Source organism: Oncorhynchus kisutch, linkage group LG14, assembly GCF_002021735.2.
Source record: "Oncorhynchus kisutch isolate 150728-3 linkage group LG14, Okis_V2, whole genome shotgun sequence".
Taxonomy (NCBI): domain Eukaryota; kingdom Metazoa; phylum Chordata; class Actinopteri; order Salmoniformes; family Salmonidae; genus Oncorhynchus; species Oncorhynchus kisutch.
The window spans coordinates 5,259,807-5,286,276 of record NC_034187.2 but is presented as its reverse complement, the minus strand read 5'-3'; the positions used below and the strand labels follow the sequence as shown (position 1 = coordinate 5,286,276).

The window sequence follows — 26,470 nt, the reverse complement described above, 5'->3', positions numbered from 1 at the left end:
CATGTAGGAGTACTGTAGTGCATGTAGGAGTACTGTAGTGCATGTAGGAGTTCTGTAGTGCATGTAGGAGTTCTGTAGTGCATGTAGGAGTACTGTAGTGCATGTAGGAGTTCTGTAGTGCATGTAGGAGTACTGTAGTGCATGTAGGAGTACTGTAGTGCATGTAGGAGTACTGTAGTGCATGTAGGAGTACTGTAGTGCATGTAGGAGTTCTGTAGTGCATGTAGGAGTTCTGTAGTGCATGTAGGAGTACTGTAGTGCATGTAGGAGTTCTGTAGTGCATGTAGGAGTTCTGTAGTGCATGTAGGAGTTCTGTAGTGCATGTAGGAGTTCTGTAGTGCATGTAGGAGTACTGTAGTGCATGTAGGAGTTCTGTAGTGCATGTAGGAGTACTGTAGTGCATGTAGGAGTTCTGTAGTGCATGTAGGAGTTCTGTAGTGCATGTAGGAGTACTGTAGTGCATGTAGGAGTTCTGTAGTGCATGTAGGAGTTCTGTAATACATGTGAAGTCAGATCAATGTTATTTCACCAGCAATGAATCATAAACCTGATATACATCAAATGGCACAGTGAAACTATAACTAGCACTGTCAATGTGACCTCAGGCTAACCTCTCCTCTCCTCTCCTCTCCTCTCCTCTCCTCTCCTCTCCTCTCCTGCAGAGATCGTCGACGGCAACGCTAAAATGACCCTGGGAATGATCTGGACCATAATCCTTCGCTTCGCCATCCAGGACATCTCTGTGGAAGGTACCAGGATGTAGATGTCCTCCTCTGACTTCCTCTTGTTTATAACACATTATAAAGGCTTTTCATGCTTACAACACGTTATGAGGCAATAGGCCTACTGGTAAATGGCATAAGAGTGGGTACTTCGGTGGTACCTTGGGCAGAGTAAAATGGAATTGGGGTTACAGTAGGCAGCTCAAATTTACATTAAAATTGAATTAGTAAGTATCAGATGCATTTTGTATTGTTGGCTTTGCATGTATACTAAAACAAACATAAGTTATATACAAGTAATAGAATATAACATGATAGATTCATATATAATGTCATAATATATACCTTATTAATATACCATATTACATGATAGATGAATATATACCGTAGTAATATACCATATAACATGATAGATGAATATATGTCATAATATATAGCGTATTAATATACCATATAACATGATAGATGAATATATACCGTAGTAATATACCATATAACATGATAGATGAATATATACCGTAGTAATATACCATATAACATGATAGATGAATATATGTCATAATATATAGCGTATTAATATACCATAAAACATGATAGATGAATATATACCGTAGTAATATACCATATAACATGATAGTTGAATATATACCGTAGTAATATACCATATAACATGATAGTTGAATATATACCGTAGTAATATACCATATAACATGATAGTTGAATATATACCGTAGTAATATACCATATAACATGAGGACATTAGAACATTCTTCCTGCTGTTTTGATTGAATTAAACCCATCTTCCCAGCCTTCCTTATTATTAGTATTATTATTATTCATCATTATTATTGTTATTGTTTTATTATTATTATTCATTGTTATTATTATTCATTATTGTTATTATTATTAGGTATTATTTATTATTGTTATTATTATTATAAGCCATTATTGTTATTATTATTATTTATTATTGTTATTATTATTCATTATATTTTTGTTATTATTATTATTTATGATTGTTATTATTATTAATGTTATATTATTTATTATTATTCATTATTGTTATTATTTATTATTGTTGTTATTATTATTCATTATGATTTATTGTTATTTATTATTATTATTATTATTGTTATTATTATTATTATTTTATTATTTATTGTTATTATTATTATTATTTATTATTATTTATTATTGTTATTATTTTCATGTTATATTATTATTTATTATTCATTGTTATTATTACTGTATTTATTGTTATTATTATTCATGTTATATTATTATTTATTATTATTCATTGTTATTATTACTGTATTTATTATTGTTATTATTATTCCTTGATATAAAGAGATGAGAACTTGAGATATTTCAGAGATTAATGATATCCCCTGTCTCGTTATAGATCCCCTACAGCCTCTCCTTTTAAAACCCCCTACAGCCTCTCCTTTTAAAACCCCTACATCCTCTCCTTTTAAAAACCCCTACATCCTCTCCTTTTAAAAACCCCCACAGCCTCTCTTTTTAAAACCCCCTACAGCCTCTCTTTTTAAAACCCCCTACAGCCTCTGCTTTTAAAACCCCCTACAGCCTCTGCTTTTAAAACCCCCTACAGCCTCTGCTTTTAAAACCCCCTGCAGCCTCTGCTTTTAAAACCCCCTGCAGCCTCTGCTTTTAAAACCTCCTACAGCCTCTCCTTTTAAAACCTCCTACAGCCTCTCCTTTTAAAACCTCCTACAGCCTCTCCTTTTAAAACCTCCTACAGCCTCTCCTTTTAAAACCTCCTACAGCCTCTCCTTTTAAAACCTCCTACAGCCTCTCCTTTTAAAACCTCCTACAGCCTCTCATTTTAAAGCCTCCTACAGCCTCTCATTTTAAAGCCTCTCCTTTTAAAACCCCCTACAGCCTCTCATTTTAAAGCCTCTCCTTTTAAAACCCCCTACAGTCTCTCCTTTTAAAACCCCCTACAGCCTCTCTTTTTAAAAACCCCTACAGCCTCTCCTTTTAAAACCTCCTACAGACTCTCCTTTTAAAACCCCCTACAGCCTGTCCTTTTAAAACCCCCTACAGCCTGTCCTTTTAAAAACCCCTACAGCCACAAATGTGATTAGTTTGAACTGGCTCAGCAGAAACAGTCCAGGTTAAGGATATGTGTCAAACGGGATGCCGTTTGGAGCCAATCCTATGTCACGGCACGATTTTAACTAACTCATTTCTCATTGATTTGTTTTTCCGCCTTCATCCTCCCGTCTCCTCACTTCTGCTCCTCTCCTCTTCCCCTCTCATCCCCTCTCCTCCCTTCTGCACCTCCCCTCCCTTCTTTTCTTCCCCTCTCATCCCCTCTCCTCCCTTCTGCACCTCTCCTCCCTTCTTTTCTTCCCCTCTCCTATCCTCCCTTCTTCCCCTCCCCTCTCCTTCTCCCCTCTCCTCCCTTCTGCGCCTCTCCTCCCTGCTTCTCTTCCCCTCTCCTATCCTCCCTTCTTCCCCTCCCCTCTCTTCCCTTCTGCTCCTCTCCTCCCTTCTGCTCCTTTCCTTCCTTCCTCTCTCCTCCCTTCCTCCCTTCTCCTCTCCTACCTACAGAAACATCAGCCAAAGAGGGTCTTCTTCTGTGGTGCCAGAGGAAGACTGCTCCCTACAAGAATGTCAACATTCAGAACTTTCACATTAGGTAATAGAAGAACCCTACGTCCCAAATGGCACCCTATTATAGAGCACTGGTTAAAGGTAGTGTACTATATAGGGAATAGGGTGCCATAGAGCCTTGGTCTAAAGTAGTGCACTATATAGGGAATAGGGTGCAATTTGGGACGCACAAAGGCCTCTGCTAGAGGTTTTACAGGCAGTGTGATTCAGCCTCGGAGTCAGGACTGGTGTTCATAAGATGGAGGACAATAATTGAACAGAGAAGTGGGGAGGAGAGGAGAGGACTCCGAGGCTGGTTAGACCTGGCTCTATGAACACCAGTCCTGACTCCGAGGCTGGTCAGACCAACAATGTGTTCTGTGATGTGCATCAGAGTGTTAGAGCTCGTTGTTGTTTAAATGAGGACCTGATGGCACATGAATGTAGCTCATCTATCAGTCCATATAGGGTAGATTCTGGGGCGGCAGGGTAGCCTAGTGGTTAGAGAGTTGGACTAGTAACCGGAAGGTTGCAAGTTCAAACCCCCGAACCGACAAGGTACAAATCTGTCGTTCTGCCCCTGAACAGGCAGTTAACCCACTGTTCCTAGGCCGTCATTGAAAATAAGAATTTGTTCTTAACTGACTTGCCTAGTTAAATAAAGGTAAAATAAAAAAATTCTCTGCCATGGCAATGCCTTCTGGAAGGATGGACAGGGAGAGAAGGTCAAAGTGAATTTAGATAGTGTGTAGGTTTAGGGATTCCTCAGTTTGGTGTGTTATGATTCATCCTAATGTTCTCTTATATCTCTCTCTCTCAGCTGGAAAGATGGGTTGGGATTCTGTGCTCTCATTCACAGACACCGTCCAGAGCTCATTGACTATGGCAAGCTGCGCAAGGTGAGGCTACTGCTTTACCTTAGCAGTCTTTCCACCACTAATGCAAATCACGTCTAACGAGGTGGAAATGATCCTCTCTCTGTTTTTCCTCTCACCTAATAACACGTCTGTATCGAGGCCAGACACAGATGCAGACATGGGAGGCAGATGGTTGGACTCTTTGATGTTTATTGTAATCCAAAAAGGCAGTAGGCAAGAGATTGGGTTGTGGACGGGCAGAAGGTCAAAACCAGTTCAGAGTTCAGGAGGGACCGAAGGGCAGGCAGGTTCGAGGTCAGGGCAGGCAGACTGGTCAGGCAGGTGGGTATAGAGTCCAGAAACAGGCTCAAAAGGAGGACAAGCAAAAGAGAGAATAGAAAAAGCAGAAGGGGGAAAACACGCTGGTTGACCTGAAACAGACAAGACGAACTGGCATAGAGAGACAGGAAACACAGGGATAAATACACTGGTACAGAGAGACAGGAAACACAGGGATAAATACACTGGTACAGAGAGACAGGAAACACAGGGATAAATACACTGGCACAGAGAGACAGGAAACACAGGGATAAATACACTGGCACAGAGAGACAGGAAGCACAGGGATAAATACACTGGAACAGAGAGACAGGAAACACAGGGATAAATACACTGGGACAGAGAGACAGGAAACACAGGGATAAATACACTGGAACAGAGAGACAGGGATAAATACACTGGTACAGAGAGACAGGAAACACAGGGATAAATACACTGGCACAGAGAGACAGGAAGCACAGGGATAAATACACTGGAACAGAGAGACAGGAAACACAGGGATAAATACACTGGGACAGAGAGACAGGAAACACAGGGATAAATACACTGGAACAGAGAGACAGGGATAAATACACTGGTACAGAGAGACAGGAAACACAGGGATAAATACACTGGTACAGAGAGACAGGGATAAATACACTGGTACAGAGAGACAGGAAACACAGGGATAAATACACTGGTACAGAGAGACAGGAAACACGGCGATAAATACACTGGGACAGAGAGACAGGAAACACAGGGATAAATACACTGGGACAGAGAGACAGGAAACACAGGGATAAATACACTGGTACAGAGAGACAGGAAACACGGATAAATACACTGGAACAGAGAGACAGGAAATACAGGGAAAAATACACTGGTACAGAGAGACAGGAAACACAGGGATAAATACACTGGTACAGAGAGACAGGAAACACAGGGATAAATACACTGGCACAGAGAGACAGGGAACACACCGATAAATACACTGGCACAGAGAGACAGGAAACACAAGGATAAATACACTGGTACAGAGAGACAGGAAACACAGGGATAAATACACTGGCACAGAGACAGGAAACACAGGGATAAATACACTGGCACAGAGAGACAGGAAACACAGGGATAAATACACTGGAACAGAGAGACAGGGATAAATACACTGGTACAGAGAGACAGGAAACACAGGGATAAATACACTGCCACAGAGAGACAGGAAACACAGGGATAAATACACTGGCACAGAGAGACAGGAAACACAGGGATAAATACACTGGCACAGAGAGACAGGAAACACAGGGATAAATACACTGGCACAGAGAGACAGGAAACACAGGGATAAATACACTGGCACAGAGAGACAGGAAACACAGGGATAAATACACTGGCACAGAGAGACAGGAAACACAGGGATAAACACACTGGCACAGAGAGACAGGAAACACAGGGATAAATACACTGGCACAGAGAGACAGGAAACACAGGGATAAACACACTGGCACAGAGAGACAGGAAACACAGGGATAAATACACTGGCACAGAGAGACAGGAAACACAGGGATAAATACACTGGCACAGAGAGACAGGAAACACAGGGATAAATACACTGGCACAGAGAGACAGGAAACACAGGGATAAATACACTGGTACAGAGAGACAGGAAACACAGGGATAAATACACTGGCACAGAGAGACAGGAAACACAGGGATAAATACACTGGCACAGAGAGACAGGAAACACAGGGATAAATACACTGGTACAGAGAGACAGGAAACACAGGGATAAATACACTGGCACAGAGAGACAGGGATAAATACACTGGGGAAAATAAGCGACACCTGGAAGGGGTGGAGACAATCACAGGAACAGGTGAAACAGATCAGGGCGTGACAGTATGTCTTACCGGTGTGTGTACCTGTCTCTCTACCTGTCTGCCTGCCTACATGTCTGCCTGCCTACATGTCTGCCTGCCTACATGTCTGCCTGCCTACATGTCTGCCTGCCTACATGTCTGCCTGCCTACATGTCTGCCTGCCTACATGTCTGTCTGCCTACATGTCTGTCTGCCTACATGTCTGTCTGCCTACATGTCTGTCTGCCTACATGTCTGTCTGCCTACATGTCTGTCTGCCTACATGTCTGTCTGCCTACATGTCTGTCTGCCTACATGTCTGTCTGCCTACATGTCTGTCTGCCTATATGTCTGTCTGCCTATATGTCTGTCTGCCTATATGTCTGTCTGCCTACATGTCTGTCTGCCTACATGTCTGTCTGTCTGTACCACAGGTAGGTAGGTAGGTGGACAGACGGACGGGAGGGCGGACTGTCTGTCTGTATTCCTCCTCCTCTCTCCTGTAGAATGACCCCTGACCTCTATCTCTCTCCACTCTCCTGTAGGATGACCCCATGACTAACCTGAACACAGCCTTCGACGTGGCAGAGAAGTACCTGGACATCCCCAAGATGTTGGACGCTGAGGGTAAGACCAGGAGTGTCCAGGGTCAAGGGTTAAGGAAGTGTTTCCCAAACCTGGTCCTGGGGACCCAACCCATTTATTATTTGAATCAGGTGTTAGTGCTAGGGTCAAAACAAACATGTCCTTTGGGTCCCCAGAACCAGGATGAAGAAACACTGGGCTAAGCAGACAAGTGCAGACTGACATTCATTAAAAATGACCTTAACAGTGATACAAATGCAGCTGGCACCCTATTCCCTATTAAGTGCACTACCTTTGACCAGCTTTGGTGAAGAGTAGTGCACTATATAGGGAATAGGGTCCCATTAGGGATGCAACCATTGTCTTTTTTTCAGTGGTATTTGTTTATACCAAGATATTTTGACCCCACAGAGGTTGTCTGATCCTCTCATTTTTCAGGAAGCTGAACAGAGGAATACAGTCAGATGACAGACTGCTCTCTCTCTTCCGTTCCTCTTGTCTTGTCCCAGTGTCCTTAAACTGGTTATGTCGTACATAAATATACATGTCATAGAGGGTTAGAGAGAGAGTGTGTGTGTGTGTGTGTGTGTTTGCGTGTGCACGTGCGCGTGTGTGTTTGAGTGCGAGATCGTTATTTTTCTAGAATTTTCCCTAGATTAGCACCCTGTCTGGAATGACCCAAAGTGGCGTTTCTCTTCCTGGATATTATTATCCTGTTTATCAAGCTGTCATTGTGGGGTGAAGGTTCTTTACCATAGAGTTGGATAGAGCAGGAAGTCTCAGACAACACTTTGACATTACCGGGTATTATTGTATGTAGTGACACACAATCTAATCTTAAAACATTTTAAATTCAGGCTGTAACACAATGTGGGGAAAGTCAAGAGGGTGTGTGAATACTCTGCTGTCACTGAAGCTGTTATTGCAAAGATCCGCCCTCTATTTCAACTCTATGGTCTTGACTCATTTTGTCTGTTGTGTGTTGAAGCTGTCCAGAAGTAGTATACTGTATATAGAGAATAGGGTGTGTTTACCATTCACCCCCCGTCTTTACGACATGTCATTTATCTGTTGTGTTTAACATGATCATTACCATACCCCCTTCCCCGTCTCCTCCTTCCTCCACCCCCCCCCCCCCATCCACCCTCTCTCTCCACAGACATCGTAGGCACAGCCCGCCCAGATGAAAAGGCCATCATGACCTACGTGTCTAGCTTCTACCACGCATTCTCTGGCGCTCAGAAGGTATCCCAGGATGCAACGCTCCCCCCTCCTCCTCACCTCTTCCTCACCTCATCCTCCTCCTCACCTCTCATCCCCCTCCTCACCTTTCCCCCTCCTCACCTTTCCCCTCTTCCTCACCTCTCTATCCCCTCTCCTCCTCACCTCTCTCCTCCTCCCCTCCTTCTCCCCTCCTCACCTCTCTATCCCCTCTCCTCCTCACCTCCTCACCTCTCTATCCCCTCTCCTCCTCACCTCTCTCCTCCTCCTCCTCCTTCTCTCCTCGTCCTCCTCTCCTCCTCACCTTTCCCCTCCTCCTCATCTCTCTATCCCCTCTCCTCCTCACCTCTCTATCCCCTCTCCTCCTCACCTCTCTCCTCCTCCCCCTCCTCCTCCTCCTCTCCTCGTCCTCCTCTCCTCCTCACCTCTCTCCTCATCCCCCTCCTCACCTTTCGCCCTCCTCACCTTTCCCCTCTTCCTCACCTCTCTATCCCCTCTCCTCCTCACCTCTCTCCTCCTTCCCCTCCTTCTCCCCTCCTCACCTCTCTATCCCCTCTCCTCCTCACCTCCTCACCTCTCTATCCCCTCTCCTCCTCACCTCTCTCCTCCTCCTCCTCCTTCTCTCCTCGTCCTCCTCTCCTCCTCACCTTTCCCCTCCTCCTCATCTCTCTATCCCCTCTCCTCCTCACCTCTCTATCCCCTCTCCTCCTCACCTCTCTCCTCCTCCCCCTCCCCCTCCTCCTCTCCTCGTCCTCCTCTCCTCCTCACCTCTCTCCTCCTCCCCCTCCTCTCCTCCCCCTCCTCTCCTCCTCACCTCTCTCCTCCTCCCCCTCCTCCTCCTCTCCTCCTCCTCCTCCTCCCCCCCCTCCTCCTCACCTCTCTATCCCCTCTCCTCCTCACCTCTCTCCTCCTCCCCCTCCTCCTCCTCCTCTCCTCCTCCTCCTCTCCTCCTCACCACCTCCTGGTTGTTCGGTTCCTTCTCCTCCTCTCCTCGTCCTCCTCTCCTCCTCACCACCTCCTGGTTGTTCGGTTCCTCCTCCTCCTCTCCTCGTCCTCCTCTCCTCCTCACCACCTCCTGGTTGTTCGGTTCCTGCTCCTCTATCTGTCCTCTAACCCACTAACCATATTCTCTCTCTGCAGCTGCACCGCCCCCCACCCCCCGCCCAACAGGGGGGAACCACTCACGCTCTTCCTCCTCTCCTCCTCTCCTCTCCTCCTCTCCTCCTCCTCCTCTCCTCGTCCTCCTCTGCACCGCCCCACCCCCCGCCCAACAGGGGGGAACCACTCACGCTCTTCCTCCTCTCCTCGTCCTCCTCTGCACCGCCCCACCCCCCGCCCAACAGGGGGGAACCACTCACGCTCTTCCTCCTCTCTCTCCGTATTGGTTCACAGTTTCACACTTTCCAAATGCATGATGGGAAAATAAATAGTCTATCTCTGTTGCTATAACAGGCACCAGTCAGACAGACCAGTCTACCACAACTAACTCAACTCCTAGTACACAACTAACTCAACTCCTAGTACACAACTAACTCAACTCCTAGTACACAACTAACTCAACTCCTAGTACACAACTAACTCAACTCCTAGTACACAACTAACTCAACTCCTAGTACACAACTAACTCAACTCCTAGTACACAACTAACTCAACTCCTAGTACACAACTAACTCAACTCCTAGTACACAACTAACTCAACTCCTAGTACACAACTAACTCAACTCCTAGTACACAACTAACTCAACTCCTAGTACACAACTAACTCAACATGTAATTGTTTGATTGGATTCATTACTTTATGTAGCGGGGGGGGGGGCTCCTTAACTACAACTACCTCCAATGTGTACTTGGTCACCTTTGAGATGAATGGGTCATGTTTTCATTGGATCTCTCTCCATCTGGTTCTGCAGTGGTTGATCTCTTATCTGATACCATCTGGTTCTGCAGTGGTTGATCTCTTATCTGATACCATCTGGTTCTGCAGTGGTTGATCTCTTATCTGATACCATCTGGTTCTGCAGTGGTTGAGGACCAGAACTAGAGAAGAAGAAGAGTTGTGTAGTTATATAAGTTGTGTAGTTATATAAGGACCAGAACTAACGAAGAAGAAGAGTTGTGTAGTTATATAAGGACCAGAACTAGAGAAGAAGAGTTGTGTAGTTATATAAGGGCCAGAACTAACGAAGAAGAAGAAGAGTTGTGTAGCTATATAAGGACCAGAACTAAAGAAGAAGGGTTGTGTAGTTATATAAGGACCAGAACTAAAGAAGAAGAGTTGTGTAGTTATATAAGGACCAGAACTAAAGAAGAGTTGTGTAGTTATATAAGGATCAGAACTAACGAAGAAGAAGAGTTGTGTAGTTATATAAGGGCCACAACTAACGAAGAAGAAAAAGAGTTGTGTAGTTATATAAGGGCCAGAACTGAAGAAGAAAAAGAGTTGTGTAGTTATATAAGGGCCAGAACTAACGAAGAAGAAGAGTTGTGTAGTTATATAAGGGCCAGAACTAACGAAGAAGAAGAAGAGTTGTGTAGTTATATAAGGACCAGAACTAAAGAAGAGTTGTTTAGTTATATAAGGACCAGAACTAACGAAGAAGAAGAGTTGTGTAGTTATATAAGGGCCACAACTAACGAAGAAGAAGAGATGTGTAGTTATATAAGGACCAGAACTAAAGAAGAAGAACGGTTGTGTAGTTATATAAGGGCCAGAACTAACGAAGAAGAAGAGTTGTGTGGTTATATAAGGGCCAGAACTAACGAAGAAGAAGAGTTGTGTAGTTATATAAGGACCAGAACTAACGAAGAAGAAGAGTTGTGTAGTTATATAAGGGCCAGAACTAACGAAGAAGAAGAGTTGTGTAGTTATATAAGGGCCAGAACTAACGAAGAAGAAGAGTTGTGTGGTTATATAAGGGCCAGAACTAACGAAGAAGAAGAGTTGTGTAGTTATATAAGGACCAGAACTAAAGAAGAGTTGTGTAGTTATATAAGGGCCAGAACTAAAGAAGAAGAGATGTGTAGTTATATAAGGGCCAGAACTAACGAAGAAGAAGAAGAATTGTGTAGTTATATAAGGACCCTATCTAAAGAAGAAGAAGAAGAGATGTGTAGTTCTATAAGGACCAGAACTAAAGAAGAAGAAGAAGAGTTGTGTAGTTATATAAGGACCCTATCTAAAGAAGAAGAAGTAGAGATGTGTAGCTATATAAGGACCAGAACTAAAGAAGAAGAAGAAGAAGAAGAGTTGTGTAGTTATATAAGGACCAGAACTAAAGAAGAAGAAGAAGAAGAGTTGTGTAGTTATATAAGGACCAGAACTAAAGAAGAAGAAGAAGAAGAGTTGTGTAGTTATATAAGGACCAGAACTAAAGAAGAAGAAGAAGAAGAGTTGTGTAGTTATATAAGGGCTAATTGCACTGGAGAGGTCCAGAACTAAAGAGCACATTGCAGCAGCCAGGCAGCAGAGAGACCAGCTGTGTTTAAAAGACAGAGTGGAAAAAAGATTCTCTCTATTTATAATTGGAAGAGAGGATTCAGACACTGCCTCCCTTTTTATTATGGCATGTAGAAGAAGGGGAAGAATGGGGTCAAGATCAAGAGTATGAGCAGTATATAGTGAACCTCACATTACCTCACGTAGCTCAGATTACTGTATAAAGAAGGCTACATCAAACAAATTCACACTATCCATAAGTATGATGAATACAGTCAGAAATATTACTAAATGTGGACGAGCCAACTCCTACCCACCTGTTTAGGGGTGACACCAGGAATACTAGCCATTGGGACTATAACAGCTAAGCTAAATAGAATCCAAACAGACAGATAAACTAACAAACCAACCAACCTGATCAGACTGGTGCCTGTTGTCTCCTCTCTCCCTGGTGTCTGACAACCTGATCAGACTGGTGCCTGTTGTCTCCTCTCTCCCTGGTGTCTGACAACCTGATCAGACTGGTGCCTGTTGTCTCCTCTCTCCCTGGTGTCTGACAACCTGATCAGACTGGTGCCTGTTGTCTCCTCTCTCCCTGGTGTCTGACAACCTGATCAGACTGGTGCTTGTTGTCTCCTCTCTCCCTGGTATCTGACAACCTGATCAGACTGGTGCCTGTTGTCTCCTCTCTCCCTGGTGTCTGACAACATGATCAGACTGGTGCCTGTTGTCTCCTCTCTCCCTGGTGTCTGACAACCTGGTCAGACTGGTGCCTGTTGTCTCCTCTCTCCCTGGTATCTGACAACCTGATCAGACTGGTGCCTGTTGTCTCCTCTCTCCCTGGTGTCTGACAACCTGGTCAGACTGGTGCCTGTTGTCTCACACTTTTTTACTCTGCGCTTCTCTTTTTTTCCATCTCTCCTTCCCTCTCCCCTTCTCCTCCTCCCTTTGTTCCCTGGGCAGACATCGTTAGCACGTTGAGGCCGGATGAGAAGGCCATCATGACTTATGTGTCGTGTTACTACCACGCTTTCTCTGGCAAGCAGAAGGTACAGTACCACAGTGTTACTACCAGGCCTTCTCAGGCAAGCAGAGGGTACAGTACCACAGTGTTACTACCAGGCCTTCTCAGGCAAGCAGAGGGTACAGTACCACAGTGTTACTACCAGGCCTTCTCAGGCAAGCAGAGGGTACAGTACCACAGTGTTACTACCAGGCCTTCTCAGGCAAGCAGAAGGTGAGCGCCTCCCTCTAGTCTCTAGTCCTTCTAGACCACTAGAGACCGTAATAGTCCTGTACCACTAGAGACCGTAATAGTCCTATACCACTAGAGACCATAATAGTCCTGTACCACTAGAGACCGTAGTAGTCCTGTACCACTAGAGACCGTAGTAGTCCTGTACCACTAGAGACCGTAGTAGTCCTGTACCACTAGAGACCGTAGTAGTCCTGTACCACTAGAGACCATAGTAGTCCTGTACCACTAGAGACCGTAATAGTCCTATACCACTAGAGACCATAATAGTCCTATAGCACTAGAGACCATAATAGTCATATACAACTAGAGACCATAATAGTCATATACAACGAGAGACCATAATAGTCCTGTACCACTACACCACCATACCATAGTCCTATACCACTAGACCACTATATCATAGTCCTATACCACTACATCACCATACCATGGTCCTATACCACTAGACCACTATACCATAGTCCTATACCACTACACCACCATACCATAGGTCTATACCACTAGACCACTATACCATAGTCCTATACCACTACACCACCATACCATAGGTCTATACCACTAGACCACTATACCATAGTCCTATACCACTATATCATAGTCCTATACCACTAGACCATAGTCCTATACCACTATATCATAGTCCTAGACCACTAGACCATAGTCCTAGACCACTATATCATAGTCCTATACCACTATATCATAGTCCTATACCACTATATCATAGTCCTATACCACTATACCATAGTCCTAGACCACTATACCATAGTCCTATACCACTAGACCATAGTCCTAGACCACTATACCATAGTCCTATACCACTATACAATAGTCCTATACCACTATACCACTAGACCACGATACCATAGTCCTATACCACTAAACAATAGTTCTATACCACTATACCACTAGACCACGATACCATAGTCCTATACCACTATACAATAGTTATATACCACTAGACCACGATACCATAGTCCTATACCACTAAACAATAGTTCTATACCACTATACAATAGTTCTATACCACTATACCATAGTCCTATACCACTATACCACTATACAATAATCCTATACCACTATACCATAGTCCTATACCACTATACCATAGGCCAATACCACTATACCACTATACAATAATCCTATACCACTATACCATAATCCTATACCACTATACCATAGTCCTATACCACTACACCACCATACAATAGTCCTATACCACTACACCACCATACAATAGTCCTATACCACTACACCACCATACAATAGTCCTATACCACTACACCACCATACCATAGTCCTATACCAATAGACCACCATACCATATGCCTATACCACTAGACCCCTATACCATAGCCCTATACCACTAGACCACCATACAATAGACCTATACCACTAGACCACCATACCATAGTCCTATACCGCTATACTATAGGCCTATACCACTATACCACCATACCATAGTCCTATACCACTAGACCACCATACAATAGACCTATACCACTAGACCACCATACCATAGTCCTATACCACTATACTATAGGCCTATACCACTATACCACCATATCATAGTCCTATACCACTAGACCACCATACAATAGTCCTATACCACTAGACCACCATACCATAGACCTATACCACTAGACCACTATACCATAGGCCTATACCACTAGACCACCATACCATAGTCCTATACCACTACACCATAGTCCTATACCACTAGACCACCATACCATAGTCCTATACCACTAGACCACCATACCATAGTCCTATACCACCATACCATAGGCCTATACCACCAGACCATAGTCCTATACCACTAGACCACCATACCATAGTCCTATACCACCATACCATAGTCCTATACCACCATACCATAGTCCTATACCACCATACCATAGTCCTATACCACTATACCATAGTCCTATACCACTATACCATAGCCCTATACCATAGTCCTATATCACCAGACCACCATACCATAGACATATACCACCATACCATAGTCCTATACCACTAGACCACCATATCATAGTCCTATACCACTATACCATAGTCCTATACCACTAGACCACCATACCATAGTCCTATACCACCATACCATAGGCCTATACCACCAGACCATAGTCCTATACCACTAGACCACCATACCATAGTCCTATACCACCATACCATAGGCCTATACCACCAGACCACCATACCATAGTCCTATACCACCATACCATAGTCCTATACCACTATACCACCATACCATAGTCCTATACCACTAGACCACCATACCATAGTCCTATACCACTAGACCACGATACCATAGTCCTATACCACCGTACCGTAGTCCTATACCACTAGACCACCATACCATAGTCCTATACCACTAGACCACGATACCATAGTCCTATACCACCATACCATAGTCCTATACCACCATACCATAGTCCTATACCACCATACCATAGTCCTATACCACCATACCATAGTCCTATACCACCATACCATAGTCCTATACCACCATACCATAGGGATGACGCTGTTTGTATGTGGCTTCTATGGAAGTGAAATGTGTTTGCGTGTGGTCAGGGGTGTGTTCATTCCGCCGACTCTATTGAAAAACATTGAATCTCCTCAATGACAGGCCATGGATCAGCATGGTACCTGAGTGTCCTCAATCATGGATCAGCATGGTACCTGAGTGTCCTCAATCATGGATCAGCATGGTACCTGAGTGTCCTCAATCATGGATCAGCATGGTACCTGAGTGTCCTCAATCATGGATCAGCATGGTACCTGAGTGTCCTCAATCATGGATCAGCATGGTACCTGAGTGTCCTCAATCATGGATCAGCATGGTACCTGAGTGTCCTCAATGACAGGCCATGGATCAGCATGGTACCTGAGTGTCCTCAATGACAGGCCATGGATCAGCATGGTACCTGATTGTCCTTTTCCAACTTTTGGGGGGAGAGTTAGATATCTAGACAGAGAGGGGGAGAGTTAGATATCTAGACAGAGAGGGAGAGTTAGATATCTAGACAGAGGGGGAGAGTTAGATATCTAGACAGAGGGGGGGAGAGTTAGATATCTAGACAGAGGGGGGGAGAGTTAGATATCTAGACAGAGGGGGGGAGAGTTAGATATCTAGACAGAGGGGGGGAGAGTTAGATATCTAGACAGAGGGGGGGAGAGTTAGATATCTAGACAGAGGGGGGGAGAGTTAGATATCTAGACAGAGGGGGGGAGAGTTAGATATCTAGACAGAGGGGGGGAGAGTTAGATATCTAGACAGAGAGGGGGAGAGTTAGATATCTAGACAGAGGGGGGGAGAGTTAGATATCTAGACAGAGGGGGGGAGAGTTAGATATCTAGACAGAGGGGGGGAGAGTTAGATATCTAGACAGAGGGGGGGAGAGTTAGATATCTAGACAGAGAGGGAGAGTTAGATATCTAGACAGAGAGGGAGAGTTAGATATCTAGACAGAGGGGGGGAGAGTTAGATATCTAGACAGAGGGGGGGAGAGTTAGATATCTAGACAGAGGGGGAGAGTTAGATATCTAGACAGAGGGGGAGAGTTAGATATCTAGACAGAGGGGGAGAGTTAGATATCTAGACAGAGGGGGAGAGTTAGATATCTAGACAGAGGGGGGGAGAGTTAGATATCTAGACAGAGGGGGGGAGAGTTAGATATCTAGACAGAGGGGGGGAGAGTTAGATATCTAGACAGAGGGGGAGAGTTAGATATCTAGACAGAGGGGGGGAGAGTTAGATTATTTTTTTTTTTACCTTTATTTAACCAGGTAAGTCAGTTAAGAACACATTCTTATTTTCAATGACGGCCTGGGAACAGTGGGTTAACTGCCTGTTCAGGGGCAGAACGAGAGATTTGTACCTTGTCAGCTCGGGGGTTTGAACTCACAACCTTCCGGTTACTAGTCCAACGCTCTAACCACTAGGCTACCCTGCCGCCCCGGCAGAGGGGGAGAGTTAGATATCTAGACAGAGGGGGGGAGAGTTAGATATCTAGACAGAGGGGGGGAGAGTTAGATTTCTAGACAGAGAGGGGGAGAGTTAGATTTCTAGACAGAGAGGGGGAGAGTTAGATATCTAGAGAGAGAGGGGGAGAGTTAGATATCTAGAGAGAGAGTTAGATATCTAGAGAGAGGGGGAGAGAGTTGGGTATCTAGAGAGGGGGAGAGTGTTAGTTGGATATCTAGAGAGAGAGTTAGATATCTAGAGAGGGGGAGAGAGAGTTAGATATCTATAGAGGGAGAGTTAGATATCTAGAGAGGGAGTTAGATATCTAAAGAGGGAGAAATAAATAGATATCTAGAGAGGGAGAGAGTTAGATATCTAGAGAGGGAGAGCGAGTTTGATATCAACCATGATGTGTTCTGACTGACAACAGTAACAGTTCCCATGGCGATGATAGAATGTTTTCACCATATTCCTTCCTCTTCCTCCCCCAGGCGGAGACAGCAGCCAATCGGATCTGCAAGGTGTTGGCTGTCAACCAGGAGAATGAGCAGCTGATGGAGGATTACGAGAAGCTGGCTAGTGATGTAAGCACCACACCCCTCCTCTGTCCCCCTCCCCCCATAATCAAATCAATTCAAATGTTATTTGTCACATGCGCCCGAATACAACAGGTGTAGACCTTGTTGTAAACAGTGAAATGTTTACTTTCAGGCCCTTAACCAACAATGCTTTAAGAAAAAAAAGTTATAAGTAAAATATAGATAAGTAAAACATTTTTAAATATAAGTAACAAATAATGAAACAGCACCAGTAAAATAACATTGTGGAGGCTATATACAGGGTATTACGGTACAGAGTCAATGTGGAGGCTATATACAGGGTATTACGGTACAGAGTCAATGTGGAGGCTATATACAGGGTATTACGGTACAGAGGTCAATGTGGAGGCTATATACAGGGTATTACGGTACAGAGTCAATGTGGAGGCTATATACAGGGTATTACGGTACAGAGTCAATGTGGAGGCTATATACAGGGTATTACGGTACAGAGTCAATGTGGAGGCTATATACAGGGGGTACCGGTACAGAGTCAATGTGGAGGCTATATACAGGGGGTACCGGTACAGAGTCAATGTGGAGGCTATATACAGGGTATTACGGTACAGAGTCAATGTGGAGGCTATATACAGGGTATTATGGTACAGAGTCAATGTGGAGGCTATATACAGGGTATTACGGTACAGAGTCAATGTGGAGGCTATATACAGGGTATTACGGTACAGAGTCAATGTGGAGGCTATATACAGGGGGTACCGGTACAGAGTAAATATGGAGGCTATATACAGGGGGTACCGGTACAGAGTCAATGTGGAGGCTATATCCAGGGGGTACCAGTACAGAGTCAATGTGGAGGCTATATACAGGGTATTACGGTACAGAGTCAATGTGGAGGCTATATACAGGGGGTACCGGTACAGAGTCAATATGGAGGCTATATACAGGGGGTACCAGTACAGAGTCAATGTGGAGGCTATATACAGGGGGTACCGGTACAGAGTCAATGTGGAGGCTATATACAGGGGGTACCGGTACAGAGTCAATGTGGAGGCTATATACAGGGGGTACCGGTACAGAGTCAATGTGGAGGCTATATACAGGGTATTACGGTACAGAGTCAATGTGGAGGTTATATACAGGGGGTACCAGTACAGAGTCAATGTGGAAGCTATATACAGGGTATTACGGTACCGAGTCAATGTGGAGGCTATATACAGGGTATTACGGTACAGAGTCAATGTGGAGGCTATATACAGGGGGTACCGGTACAGAGTCAATGTGGAGGCTATATACAGGGGGTACTGGTACAGAGTCAATGTGGAGGCTATATACAGGGGGTACTGGTACAGAGTCAATGTGGAGGCTATATACAGGGGGTACCGGTACAGAGTCAATGTGGAGGCTATATACAGGGGGTACCGGTACAGAGTCAATGTGGAGGCTATATACAGGGGGTACTGGTACAGAGTCAATGTGGAGGCTATATACAGGGGGTACCGGTACAGAGTCAATGTGGAGGCTATATACAGGGTGTTACGGTACAGAGTCAATGTGGAGGCTATATACAGGGGGTACCAGTACAGAGTCAATGTGGAGGCTATATACAGGGGGTACTGGTACATCTGGTACCAGGCTAACAACAAATGAACAGTAGGCATAATTGTGCTTGTTGAATTAGCTTCCTACATTCACACTGCTATATGTATTAGTTATTCATTATTAGTAACAAAAGTCTCTCTCTCTCGCTCTTTCCATTCCTTTTTCTCATTGTGCTAACCTCACCTGCTCTACCTTTACTGTCCCTCTATACCTGTCCTGCCTGTCCCCCTTCACCTCTTACCCCTACTCCTTACCATCTACTCTCTCTCGTTCCTCTCTCCCTCCTCTAATTCTCCCTCTCCTTCTGTCCCTCGTCACCTCTTACCCCTACTCCTTACCATCTACTCTCTCCTCCTGTTCCTCTCTCCCTCCTCCAATTCTCCTTCTGTCCCTCGTCACCTCTTACCCCTACTCCTTACCATCTACTCTCTCCTCTTGTTCCTCTCTCCCTCCTCCAATTCTCCCTCTCCTTCTGTCCCTCGTCACCTCTTACCCCTACTCCTTACCATCTACTCTCTCCTCCTGTTCCTCTCCCTCCTCCAATTCTCCCTCTCCTTCTGTCCCTTGTCACCTCTTACCCCTACTCCTTACCATCTACTCTCTCCTCCTGTTCCTCTCTCCCTCCTCCAATTCTCCTCCAATTCTCCCTCTCCTTCTGTCCCTCGTCACCTCTTACCCCTGCTCCTTACCATCTACTCTCTCCTCCTGTTCCTCTCTCCCTCCTCCAATTCTCCCTCTCCTTCTGTCCCTCGTCACCTCTTACCCCTACTCCTTACCATCTACTCTCTCCTCCTGTTCCTCTCTCCCTCCTCCAATTCTCCCTCTCCTTCTGTCCCTCGTCACCTCTTACCCCTACTCCTTACCATCTACTCTCTCCTCCTGTTCCTCTCTCCCTCCTCCAATTCTCCCTCTCCTTCTGTCCCTCGTCACCTCTTACCCCTACTCCTTACCATCTACTCTCTCCTCCTGTTCCTCTCTCCCTCCTCCAATTCTCCCTCTCCTTCTGTCCCTCGTCACCTCTTACCCCTACTCCTTACCATCTACTCTCTCCTCCTGTTCCTCTCTCCCTCCTCCAATTCTCCCTCTCCTTCTGTCCCTCGTCACCTCTTACCCCTACTCCTTACCATCTACTCTCTCCTCCTGTTCCTCTCTCCCTCCTCCAATTCTCCCTCTCCTTCTGTCCCTCGTCACCTCTTACCCCTACTCCTTACCATCTACTCTCTCCTCCTGTTCCTCTCTCCCTCCTCCAATTCTCCCTCTCCTTCTGTCCCTCGTCACCTCTTACCCCTACTCCTTACCATCTACTCTCTCCTCCTGTTCCTCTCTCCCTCCTCCAATTCTCCCTCTCCTTCTGTCCCTCGTCACCTCTTACCCCTACTCCTTACCATCTACTCTCTCCTCCTGTTCCTCTCTCCCTCCTCCAATTCTCCCTCTCCTTCTGTCCCTCGTCACCTCTTACCCCTACTCCTTACCATCTACTCTCTCCTCCTGTTCCTCTCTCCCTCCTCCAATTCTCCCTGTCCCTCTTCACCTCTTACCCCTACTCCTTACCATCTACTCTCTCCTCCTGTTCCTCCGTCCCTCCTCTTCCACCCCCCACCCCCCCTATCTTCCTCTTCTCCCCCCCCCCCCCCCCCTCCATAGCTCCTGGAGTGGATCCGTCGCACCATCCCGTGGCTGGAGAACCGTGCTCCAGAGAACACCATGCAGGCGATGCAGCAGAAGCTGGAGGACTTCAGGGACTATCGGCGTCAACACAAGCCCCCCAAGGTTCTACACACCGCTTGTTATAATGACTGTCACTAATTCCTTTTATGAATCAGGGCTCCCTTGTTAAAAGAGACATCGGTGTCAATGGGACTTCCCTGAATAGGTTTCATAATAACACAAACTGTGTATGCATGTGTGACTATAAGTCATTTTGGATGGAAACATCTGCTAAGTGGCAACTATAATTGTGATATTAAAAGGTCCAGGAGAAGTGTCAGCTGGAGATCAACTTCAACACCCTGCAGACCAAGCTGAGACTCAGCAACAGACCTGCCTTCATGCCCTCCGAGGGGAAGATGGTGTCGGTAGGTAACCTACAGTATGAAGTACACTACACACACACACCTCTCTATTTCTCTGTTTCTTTCTCTCTCTCAATTCAATTTAAGAGTTTTAAGCTTTATTGGGCAATGGGAAACATATGTTACAAAGCAAGTGAAATAATAATAATAATAATAATAATAATAATAATAATAATAATAAACAGAAGTGAAATAAACAATATAACAGTAACAGGAGACATTACACTCACAGAAGTTTCCAGAATAATAAAGACATTTCAAATGTCACATTATGTCTATATACAGTGTTGTAACGATGTGCAAATAGGACAAATAAATAAATATAAATACAGGTTGTATATATTTAAATATACAGTGTTGTAACAATGTACACAAGGGAAAATATAAACATAAATATGGGTTGTATTTATAATGGTGTTTGTTCTTCACTGGTTGCCCTTTTCTCGTGGCAACAGGTTACAAATCTTGCTGCTGTGATGTCACACTGTGGAATTTCACCCAGTAGATATGGGAGTTCTGTCTTCTCTTGAGAGCCATGTCTGCCTACGGCGGCCTTTCTCAATAGCAAGGCTATGCTCACTGAGTCGGTACATAGTCAAAGATTTCCTTAAGTTGGGTCAGTCACAGTGGTCAGGTATTCTGCCACTGTGTACTCTCTGTTTAGGGTCAGTCACAGTGGTCAGGTATTCTGCCACTGTGTACTCTCTGTTTAGGGCCAAATAGCATTCTAGTTTGCTCAGTTTTTTTTGTAAATTCTTTCCAATGTGTCAAGTAATTATCTTTTGGTTTTCTCATGATTTCTCTCTCTCTCGCTCTTTCTCTCTCATCACGCCCTCTGTTTAAGTCAGTTGCTATTTACACAGCACATTCGAGGAGATCGATCAGCATCGGCTTTAGCAAGACGCTACTCAGATTCCCTGAATCTCAATCACAAAACGAGCAGCTACACTGAACACAAATATAAACGCAACATGTAAAGTGTTGGTCCCAGGTTTCATGAGCTGAAATAAAAGATACCAGAAATGTTCCATACGGACAAAAAGCTTATTTCTCTCAAGTTTTGAGCCCAAATGTGTTTACATCCCTGTTAGGGAGCATTTCTCCTTTGCCAAGATAATCCATCCACCTGACAGGTGTGGCATATCAGGAAAGCTGATTAAACAGCATGATCATTACACAGGTGGACCTTGTGCTGGGGACAATATCTCTAAAATGTGCAGTTTTGTCACACAACACAATGCCACAGATGTCTCAAGTTTTGAGGGAGGATGCAATTGTCATGCTGACTGCAGGAATGTCCACCAGAGCTGTTGCCAGAGAATTGTATGTTCATTTCTCTACCATAAGCCGCTGAACCAACGTCATTTGAGAGAATTTGGCAGTACGTCCAACCAGCATCACAACCGCAGACCACGTGTAACCACGACAGCCCAGGACCTCCACATCCGGCTTCTTCACCTGTGGGATCGTCTGAGAACAGCCACCCGGTCAGCTAATGAAACTGTGGGATCGTCTGAGAACAGCCACCTGGGCAGTTCTCGTCTGAGAACCAGCCCCCCCCCCTCGGACATGGCTGGAATTGGACTGGTGATTGGTGACTGGTGACTGTAAGCTGAACCTATATGTTAGTTGTTGTATTTGTGCAGGACGTCTCTAATGCCTGGGGCGGTCTAGAAGGGGCGGAGAAGGGTTATGAGGAGTGGCTCCTCAACGAGATACGCCGGCTGGAGAGACTCGACCACCTGGCCGAGAAGTTCCGTCAGAAGGCAGCCATCCACGAAACCTGGACTGAAGGTACCAGAACCATGAAACAGAACACCACATCTGTTTCCGTTTGACCATTTTTGATTGAAACTAGTATTATAAGTGCCTTAATTGTAAACTGTATTGTTGGTTAAAAAAAACTATTTGGGCTGAGATCCTGCAAACGGGATCGATATGACAACAGCCAGTGAAAGTGCAGGGCCCCAAATTTAAAAACAACAGAAATCCCATAATTCAAATTCCTCAAACATACAAGTATTTTACACCATTTTAAAGATACACTTCTTGTTAATCCAACCACAGTGTCCGATTTCAAAAAGGCTTTACGACGAAAGCAAACCAAACGATTATGTTAGGTCAGAGCCAAGTCACAGAAAAACACAGCCATTTTTCCAGCCAAAGAGATTAGTCACAAAAAGCAGAAATAGAGATAAATGAATCACTTAACCTTTTGATGATCTTCATCAGATGACACTCATAGGACTTTATGTTACACAATACATGTATGTTTTGTTCGATAAAGTTCATATTTATATCCAGAAATCAGTAGTTCCAAAACATCCTGTGATTTTGCAGAGAGCCACGTCAATTTACAGAAATACTCATAATAAACATTGATAAAAGATGCAACTATTATGCACGGATTTATAGATACACTTCTCCTTAATGCAACCGCTGTGTCATATTTTAAAAAAGCTTTACCGAAAAGCACACCATGCAATAATCTGAGTACAGCGCTCAGACAACAAATCAAGCCAAACCGATATCCGCCATGTTGTGTCAACAGAAGTCAGAAATAGCATTTTAAATATTCACTTACCTTTGATGATCTTCATCAGAATGCACTCCCAGGAATCCCAGTTCCACAATAAATGTTTGTTTTGTTCGATAATGTCCATCATTTATGTCTAAATATCTCCTTTTTTTTGCGCGTTTAGCCCAGTAAGCCAAATTCATGACGTGTGAAAAGTTCCGTTACAGTCCATAGAAACATGTCAAACGATGTATAGAATCAATCTTTAGGATGTTTTCAACATAAATCTTCAATAATGTTCCAACCGGAGAATTCCTTTGTCTTCAGAAATGCAATGGAACTCAAGCTAACTCTCACGTGAACACGCGTAGCAAGCTCGTGGCTCTCTAGCAGACCTCTGACTCATTCAGCTCCCATTCCCCCCTCCTTCACAGTAGAAGCATCAAACAAGGTTCTAAAGACTGTTGACATCTAGTGGAAGCCTTAGGAAGTGCAATTTGACCCCATAGACACTGTGCTTTCGATAGGGAATGAGTTGAAAACGACTAACCTCACATGTCCCACTTCCTGGTTGGATTTTTTTCTCAGGTTTTCGCGTGCCATATGAGTTTAGAAACTTCAGTGTTTTATATCCAAATCTACTAATAATATGCATGTATTAGCAACTGGGCCTGAGTAGCAGACAGTTTACTCTGGGCAACTTATTCTTCCAAGCTACTCAATACTGCCCCCAGCCATAACAAGTTAAGGGCTTGTAAAGTCAGCATTTCACTGTAAGGTTTATTCATGTTTTATTCAGCACACGTGACAAATAACGACTTGATTTGTTATCCAGAAATGATTGGATCACTGTGTGCAGCACCTTTTAAATATGTATCATGTCCTCTGTAATCTGTTTTTGTTCAACATACATTCTGTATTTGTGTATTTACTGTGTATACATTTTCCAGCGATGTCTGTGGTGTGTCTCCCCCTGCAGGTAAGGAGGTGATGCTGCAGGCGCGGGACTTTGAGACGGCCTCTCTGTCTGAGATCAAGGCTCTGTTGAAGAAACACGAGGCCTTCGAGAGCGACCTGGCTGCGCACCAGGACCGCGTAGAGCAGATAGCTGCCATCGCTCAGGAGTTAAAGTAAGGAGGGAAGAGGAATGGAGGGGAAGAGGAATGGAGGGGAAGAGGAATGGAGGGGAAGAGGAATGGAGGGGAAGAGGAATGGAGGGGAAGAGGAATGGAGGGGAAGAGGAATGGAGGGGAAGAGGGGAAGAGGAATGGAGGGGAAGAGGAATGGAGGGGGAGAGGAATGGAGGGGGAGAGGAATGGAGGGGGAGAGGAATGGAGGGGGAGAGGAATGGAGGGGAAGAGGAATGGAGGGGAAGAGGGAGGGATGGATGGATGAAGGAGGGAAGAGGGATGAAGGGGGGAGGGATTGGGGGAGTGGAGGAAGGAGTGGAGGGAAGAGGGAGGGAGGGGGGGAAGAGGGAGGGGGGGAAGAGGGGAGGAGGGAAGAGGGATGGAGGGGGGGGGGGTGGAGGAAGGAAGGAGTGGAGGGAAGAGGGATGGGAGGGATGGATCTGTTTTGATTGAAGTTCCTACACTATCTTTACAATATGGCTGCTATAACATAACATTGACCTGCTCTGTCTCGTACCCCTGTCTCGTTCCTCAGTGAGCTGGACTACTATGACTCCCCCAGTGTGAACGCTCGCTGCCAGAACATCTGTGACCAATGGGATGCCCTGGGAGCCTTGACTCAGAAACGCAGCGAGGCTCTGCAGGTACAGTAGGAGGGGCTTAGTGGGGCGAGGCTCTGCAGGTACAGTAGGAGGGGCTTAGTGGGGCGAGGCTCTGCAGGTACAGTAGGAGGGGCGAGGCTCTGCAGGTACAGTAGGAGGGGCTTAGTGGGGCGGGGCTCTGCAGGTACAGTAGGAGGGGCTTAGTGGGGCGAGGCTCTGCAGGTACAGTAGGATGGGCTTAGTGGGGCGAGGCTCTGCAGGTACAGTAAGAGGGGCTTAGTGGGGCGAGGCTCTGCAGGTACAGTAGGAGGGGCTTAGTGGGGCGAGGCTCTGCAGGTACAGTAGGGGGGGCTTAGTGGAGCGGGGCTCTGCAGGTACAGTAGGAGGGGCTTAGTGGAGCGGGGCTCTGCAGGTACAGTAGGAGGGGCTTAGTGGGGCGAGGCTCTGCAGGTACAGTAGGAGGGGCTTAGTGGGGCGAGGCTCTGCAGGTACAGTAGGAGGGGCTTAGTGGGGCAGGGCTCTGCAGGTACAGTAGGAGGGGCTTAGTGGAGCGGGGCTCTGCAGGTACAGTAGGAGGGGCTTAGTGGAGCGGGGCTCTGCAGGTACAGTAGGAGGGGCTTAGTGGGGCGAGGCTCTGCAGGTACAGTAGGAAAAGCTTAGTGGGGTGAGGCTCTGCAGGTACAGTAGGAGGGGCTTAGTGGGGTGAGGCTCTGCAGGTACAGTAGGAGGGGGCTTAGTGGGGCGAGGCTCTGCAGGTACAGTAGGAGGGGCTTAACAGGGTGTGTCTCTGTAGGTAGGATGGGCTTAGTGGGCGTGGTCTACCGGGAGGAGGTGCTTAGTGAGTAGTGGTCCTTGAAGTAGGAGGAGCTTATCATAGAGCATGGAAATGTAATTACTCGAAGGGACAAAGCCCAAGCCTCTGAGACCTCGGAACGTTCACTTGAATGGGAATTTATTTCTATGGGGCAGACAGGAAACACTGTCCTTCACAGGAAAGAGACAGTCCATTACTGATATATACTGTATATGTCAGGGATAAAAGCTAATGTTCTCTACATTACCTTGGAAATAATGGACGACGTAGGAGCCGAGTCCCTTTGCAGAGTCCATTTTTTTCCAAGGTAATGTACAAAACTGAGGAGTTTATCCC

At 45.4% G+C, this 26,470-nt stretch overlaps 1 protein-coding gene across 1 annotated transcript in view; it reads left to right on the top strand.

Annotated features, from left to right (window-relative positions):
• The window catches only part of LOC109885513 (alpha-actinin-1-like), a 120,021-nt gene that overhangs the window by 75,124 nt on the left and 18,427 nt on the right, over nucleotides 1-26,470 (top strand). Inside the window, 11 exon segments of the mRNA XM_031787688.1 lie at nucleotides 663-749; nucleotides 3,300-3,387; nucleotides 4,162-4,240; nucleotides 6,918-6,999; nucleotides 8,117-8,202; nucleotides 17,331-17,423; nucleotides 20,643-20,768; nucleotides 20,969-21,073; nucleotides 22,717-22,864; nucleotides 24,568-24,718; nucleotides 25,254-25,362. Coding sequence (XP_031643548.1) covers nucleotides 663-749; nucleotides 3,300-3,387; nucleotides 4,162-4,240; nucleotides 6,918-6,999; nucleotides 8,117-8,202; nucleotides 17,331-17,423; nucleotides 20,643-20,768; nucleotides 20,969-21,073; nucleotides 22,717-22,864; nucleotides 24,568-24,718; nucleotides 25,254-25,362 — 1,154 coding nt within the window.